Below are 6612 nucleotides of genomic sequence, written 5' to 3'. Positions count from 1 at the left end.
CTCCTCTTTGTTCACCTGCAGGAGGATGTTACCGATCCCGAGTCTCAGGAAGAGAAGAAGAGGAATCGCTGGCTATCTGAGCCTGCAGACGGCTACAATACAGTGAAGAGTGGCCTCACTGTACAGGAATATTTCGCCAAGCGCATGGCAAAACTGAAGGGATCCCAGAATGAAATAGAAACAAAGGCAGACCATTCCTGCCCAACAGCTGACGAAGCTTTGGAGCCTTCAGAAGAACTGAAAACCAAGGTCAAAAAGAAAAAGAAGAAGCAGAAGAGAGATGAGGCGGAGGGTACAGAGTATTGCGAGAAACCAGAAGTGAAACAGCCTAAGATAGGTAGCTTGAATGGAAAAGAACTGGATGCTCCGTTAAATGAGTGTCACTCAAGGAAAAAGAAAAGGAAACATAAAGAGCAGCATGAAGGGGAAAGGATTAGTTGTGATGAAAATATGGTCAGTGGAGAAATTTGTACGGGTTTATCTGATGGGGAAGATCTCAGCGTAAAGGACTATGAGGCAAAGCAAAAGAAACGCCATAAGAAGAAACACAAAAGGCAAGAAGAGGAGACAGAGGAGTGTATCGAAGGAGCGCAGAGAAAGAAAAAGAAGCACTGCAAGCACATTTAACCATTTAAGAGTCAAGCTGGGACTCTGAGGGGACTGGAATTTTAGCATGTCTGTGTAAACACCCCAGCCAGGCATCACTCTGTAACCCAGTCTTGAGCACACTGCTCTACCTCCAACTGAAACCACAGGCTGTGTTTAAATATGGCTCTTAGAATCAGAACCGTTTAGGTTGGAAAAGACCTTTAAGATGACCAAGTCCAACCGTTACCCTAACATTCTTCCAAGAGAGAACATGGTGGCAGGCCAACATGAGCTTCAGTGCCATGGTAATAAGGTCTCCCTGTGTAGGTTTGCATGTCTGCAAAGCCAGACTTGATTAAAAAACAGGCTTTGCCTCTTCCAGTATGGCAGACGGTTCACCTTAGTGGCTTGTTTTAACTAGGAGCTGTGTTTTAACACAGCAGACCCCACGCTGCCTTCAGCACAGGTTCACCACGCTGCCTTCAGCACAGGTTCACCCCGCTGCAACTCTGTTCAAGTCAGATAACAGCAAGCAAAATCAGGCCTGGGTTTAACTGCTGTGGTTAAGACTGTGAAAGCCAGTGAACACAGACTGTGTTTTTCTCAATCCAGGGAAAAAAAAAAAGTCACCCTAGCACTGCCTTTATTATTAAAGCCACTGTTGTGATAGCCCAGCGCTGCTCCTGGGAACAGGAGGGGTTTTGCAAAGCTGTATGTATTTTTCCATTGATTTTTTGCAGTCGTGTCTAATTTTTTTCATTGATCTCCTTTTACATGTAAAATGATGGTTGTTTCTTCGCAAAATACTTAGTCCAATTAAAGGTTTACGCCTCAGTGTCAGTACTAAAGAATGAAATAAAAAAACCCCTAGTAGTTAACTGCTGTCAAGCAATTGTAACTTTGCAACAAAGCTAAAGGAGCTGTGCCTTTATTAACCATATCTAAACCTTTGGTCCCCAGGCAACATTCACGGTACCTTCAGTGGAGCATCTGGAATTCAAAAAGTTGTCTTGGATCGAGCAAGGTTTTCTGTGAAATTAGGAGACCAAAATGATCTTAAAAGCTTAGCTGGTGAGACGCATTAGTACTGGCATTTGTACATTGAAAATCTGCACTTCAGGTTTATAACTACGTTAGAGCTTGTTTCTATTTGTAAACCTGGAAGTAAGGAATGCTGGAACTCGGCACTACCACCGGCAGCTGTCTATGAGAGCTTAACCCTTCGGGATGGATTTTGGTAGCTAAGTGCTGTCAGAAGAGATGGGTGAGCTTGGAGGTAAAGTGGTGGAATGGGAAGAAGCATTCACCATCCTCCAGCCTGGTTCTGATGCTGCTTTGACCACAGCAAATTGACAGCACAACCCTGAAAGCCGCCCAGTTATCATGGTGTAATGCAGAGTAGCTGACCAGAATTCATATCCATGAGCTGTTCCTTTGACTTTGGGCTGCATTTCATCGGTGTGAATCTAAAACATCCCATTGGCCTGCTCTGCTGAATAAAAGGGGTACATTTTTATAATCGTCTTAGCTCAGTTGAGTTGCTTAACGTGGTTTGTAAAACATTGTCAAGATGCAGATGTTAATACGAAAAAATTTCCTGAAGCTGCCTTTATTGTCCAGTGGGAGAAAGGGAGTCTGGAGCACACATTCCACATGGCTTCAGATGCTTCAGCTGCAGCTGAACTCTCCCTTTTCAAGATCTCTTGGTGTGCAATGCACCTTTCTTGCCCTCAGGACATGCTCCTTCATTGCAGCAAAATTACTGTCAGTTTAGTTATTGTAAGGGAGAAGGAGATGCCTTTCTCTGTGTTTCACTGCTGGCGTGCCAGCGGTTTTTAACCCTTGTAGCATTTGCTCTTTGGTGCTGTACAAATATTAGCCATGCTGATGCCGCGACGGCTGGGCTTGTTCCCTGGCTTGATACCACGAGGTTGCTATAGAATTGCGAGGAAGCTCCGTGCTTGAGGTGAAAAAAAATAATCTTCTCAATAGAAGAAGACAGCAAAGTAAGTTTTCATGTTGTGTTAAAGCATCCTAAGTTTTGTGGGTGCCCTTCAAGGCAGCCTTTCTCATTTCACCTCGAGTTTGGATTTTTGTTTGTTAGCAGAAGCCAAAAGCCCGACTGTTACCAATGTTTGGGGTTTTTAACTCTTAAGCAGCTAAACTTTACAGTCTCTCTGGGCTTTCAGTTTAAAAAGGTGCTAGTCAAGGAACAGGGTTTCCTTCTCCAAATACTGCTGGGCTTGTTTGTTTGTTCTCTGCATTAATCCTCCGTGAGTTTCTATGCGCTAATTCTTAACGACTGTTTGGCTGCATTCCAGTGTTAGTTATAGAAGGAATAAAACCAGGAATAAATCTTTATATTTATGGTGTCACTGCAATTAAGTACAGTATACCTAAGGTTTAAATCTGGCTCAGATTGAAATAACAGCGACAAATAGAAGATTCTCCATTTGTACAAGGAGACGTGGGAATTTCATTTTGTCCCAGGAAATGTGGGATTTTAACTCAAGGAGAAATAGCGTGCGCAGAATATGGGTTGTAAGGGGGGAAAAAAAAATCATAGCAGACTAAGATTTGCAACAAGCAATTCCTTCAGCTGCTGTGCTCTGTGTGTGCTAGTGGTCAGCCAACTTTGCAAAAAGCTCTTCTTACCAGATACCTTCTAGCAAAAGGGTGGTTGCAACAGCAGGACCATGTTGCAAAGTAATAAATTGGGAGGTTTTTTTTGTTTATAGTGGGTTGTGAGTCCAGTTTTAACCAAAGTCTGGTTTGGCAAGCGGGTCTTTTTTAGAAAGCATAAGAAAAAGAATTACGTCAGTACCCGAACAGTGAAATTAGCAGGGTGTAAGTGCAGAGAAATTACTTGGTTTCATTTCTGCAAATATAAGGCTTTTAAACAGAAGGGTCTTTTGTTACATGTTTGTCTGTCATGCTCACACATGGCAGCACAAAATTATACACCTCCCAGTGAAACTACCGAGAAACTAAGTAAAATGGGAGTCGCCACTCTGCTCTCACTTCCAAATCGAGAGTGATGCACACGCAGCGCAGATAATAAAATGTGTTTGGTTTTAGTAATCCCAGGTCACAGAATCACACAGAATCCCAGAATGGCAGGGGTTGGAAGGGACCTCAGGAGCTCACCCAGTGCCACCCCCCTGCTCAAGCAGGCTCACCCAGAGCAGGGGGCACAGGACAACGTCCAGGTGGGCTTTGAATATCTCCAGAGAAGGAGACCCCACAGGCCCCCTGGGCAGCATGGGCCAGGGCTCGGGCACCCTCAAAGTCAACAAGTTCTTCCTCCCGTTCAACTGGAACCTCTTCTGCTTCAGTTTGTGCCTGTGGCCCCTTGTCCTGGCGCTGGGCACCTCTGAGAAGAGTCTGGCTCCGTCCTCGTGACCCCCACCCTTGAGATATTTGTAGGTGTTGATGAGATCCCCTCTCAGCCTTCTCTTCTCCAGGCTGAACAAGCCCAGCTCCCTCAGCCTTTCCTCGTAGGGGAGATGATCCAGTCCCCCCATCATCTTTGTTGCCCTCCTCTGAACTCACCAGTGACAGAGAAGAAAATTTTCCTTTCTGTATTGGGAGCCTCACGGCGATGATGGTTTCTCATGAGTTACTTCCATTCCGCCCAGGCATAGTGGTGTTCTTCTCCTTGAGCCTCGGAATTAACTGTCGGTGCAAAGGCTGCTACGTGCCAAGCTATGTGATTTGCAATTGCAATTTTGTGAACGGCAATATTTATGCTGACTTCTGTGCTTGTAATTACCCACGAGCACAAAAGTGTATCCTGGAAAGTAGAGGCCACGGAAAAGTAGCCTGTTAGCACCGTCGGACCAGAGTCTGACAGAGCTTTATGGGCCTTGGTTGTCTTGATCTTGCTGTGTCCAACACTGCAGAGCCTTTCCCTCGAGCTGAGGAGGGGAGATCGCACCGGTGCACGCTGCGGGACAACCCAGATGCGTGGAACAGGCACCGTTCCTTGAGTTTCTTTCCAAGAGGTACCAGCTCTAGCGCTTAAAGCAGGAGTTAACCACCAGGGTTATATCAAAGCATAGATGCGTGGGGCTATCCACGACAAGTTTCGAGATGACCCGTCAAGATTTCAGGGCCCCGTATCCTCACGTCTGTGTGAATGCCAGTCCGTCAGATCGTGTCTGAGACACAGCTGCTTTGTGAAACGCGCTTGGGGACCCATCCAGTTCAGCATCGTGTTCGATGAATGCAATTTTCCTTTCAGCGCAAGGTACTTCTGGTGCTGACTTCTTCCAAATCATCGGCTCTCAGCGAAGAAAATTCACTGAATGCACCAGCATGATTAACCAATCTTCCCCTGTTTAAACACACGAGATGGAAGTTCTTGAAGCACCCACCTTCAAAAGGCACAATTTACGTCACGAAACCTCCGAACCTGCCAGCACTAAGAGGAGGAAGGAAGCTCCAAGAAGAGAGGAAAACCACACAAAGTCTATTGGAAACGCTGCATAGCATCACGCCTATCTTAAAAAAAGATCTTATAATAGCGTGTCCTCAAACAGCGTGAGGATTGCTGGCAGCTGGAGCCGGCCTCTGCTTAATTCCTCCTCGTTCCTGGGCAGCGTGAGGTTTGCTACGCGAGGGGTTATAAATCTCATCCGCGCGGTCTTGAGTGGCCGAGGAGCCCCCAGGAAGGGTCAGAGCTCGGGGGACTTGGACAACAACCCAAGGCTGTTGGCTCTGTACCCAGCCCATGCAGGGGTGAGCAAACTTTTGCTTGGGTGAGCAGGCTTTTAGTGGTGTGGGACTGGTGAATATGGTAAAAATAAACAAACTTCTGTGGTGGCAGAAGGGGGAAGATTGTTCCAATGCCAAATTGAAGCTCGATTTCTCAGCAAGTGAGAATTCTGCTTCTGAGTCACTCAAAGATACCTCTTTTTTCTTATCTTAATCCATTTTTATACATTTTGAAGTGTAAGGGGGAAATTTTGCTAGACCCTTTTAACCTAAAGGGACTAAAATCTGTTTATTTTAAAACCATTAAGGCTGCATCTTAATAAGAGCAGAAATGCTCAGCATCATGACTGTGTGCGTGCTGAAAATAGAATCATAGAATTGTTTGGGTTGGAAAAGACCTTTCCGATCATCGGGTCCCACCGCTAACGCTAAAATATTTGCTTTTGGGGGGCAGTTGTGTTTTTTTTGTCTACATTTTTCACTGCGGGGCATAGAAGGGGCAAGCTCTGGTTTCTCCTCCTAGCAAATAACTGGTCCCAGTAGCGGTCCCCAGGGAAGGGCTGGTGGCCCCGGGGATGGCGGGCGGTGGGCAGGGTTGGTTCTTCCATCTGGGTGGCAAAGCAGCTGGGAACCCCCAGCTGCCTCTGCAAAAACTGCCCTTGGGAGGCGAGAGGCTCGTCAGTAATTAAGGAACACGTGAATATCGAGCTAATTTCAGATCTGTACTTCCTCACATTTTCATGTCTCTTTATCGAGGCGGGGGGGCTCCTTGGGGGAACCAGACCCGCCGTTTGCAAGCCAAATAAAATGCCAGATGCCAGATCCGTGCCCAAACGGGGTATTTTTAAAGAGTGGGGATGGTCTCGCCTAGCTGGGTTTGGTCATGGATTTTCTGCTCGACCCACAGGAGTTGCAGCCACTGCTCCCCATCCATGAAAACGGGGAGAACAAAGCTTTCTTCCACGCTTTGTCTGCGGGGTCTGTTTTAGCTTGGAGCTTTTTAGCCGTGATTTCCCTGCTCTCCAAGCCCTGTGAGAGCTCCGCTTCATCCCGTGCCCCAGATACAGGTACGCGTTGCACTAGAATCGGGAAGGTAAGCATAAAAAGTAAAGAAGAGGTCTTTTTCCAGACTGCTGCTAATTAACCTGATAGGGTGGCAATTAAGAGGTGGCATTTTCACATGGCCCCGGCTGCCTTTATGTAATGCAGAGCTTCCTACAGGACAGGTTTAACCAGCATTTTAGGTAGGGTGCCGAATGAAACCCATCTTACTAATGCAATCAGAATGCCAGGTGGTAAAGGAAAGGG

General features: G+C 46.4%; 2 protein-coding genes across 2 annotated transcripts in view; both read left to right on the top strand.

Moving 5' to 3' along the window:
* The window catches only part of PINX1 (PIN2 (TERF1) interacting telomerase inhibitor 1), a 62526-nt gene extending 59865 nt beyond the window's left edge, over window positions 1–2661 (top strand). The window contains exon 6 of the mRNA XM_035895420.1: window positions 22–2661. Within this exon, the coding sequence (XP_035751313.1) occupies window positions 22–627 (606 nt within the window). The 3' untranslated portion in view covers window positions 628–2661. The remainder of the gene's footprint in view (window positions 1–21) is intronic.
* A 1988-nt stretch (window positions 2662–4649) lies between these two features.
* The window catches only part of SOX7 (SRY-box transcription factor 7), an 8020-nt gene continuing 6057 nt past the window's right edge, over window positions 4650–6612 (top strand). The window contains exons 1-2 of the mRNA XM_035895443.1: window positions 4650–4837; window positions 5450–5465. Coding sequence (XP_035751336.1) covers window positions 4650–4837; window positions 5450–5465 — 204 coding nt within the window. The remainder of the gene's footprint in view (window positions 4838–5449; window positions 5466–6612) is intronic.

Source organism: Egretta garzetta, unplaced genomic scaffold (assembly GCF_000687185.1).
Source record: "Egretta garzetta isolate BGI_Z169 unplaced genomic scaffold, ASM68718v1 scaffold325, whole genome shotgun sequence".
In the NCBI taxonomy this organism is placed as follows: Eukaryota; Metazoa; Chordata; class Aves; order Pelecaniformes; family Ardeidae; genus Egretta; species Egretta garzetta.
Note: the sequence above shows the minus strand (reverse complement) of the source record. Positions and strands in the feature narration are given on the sequence as shown.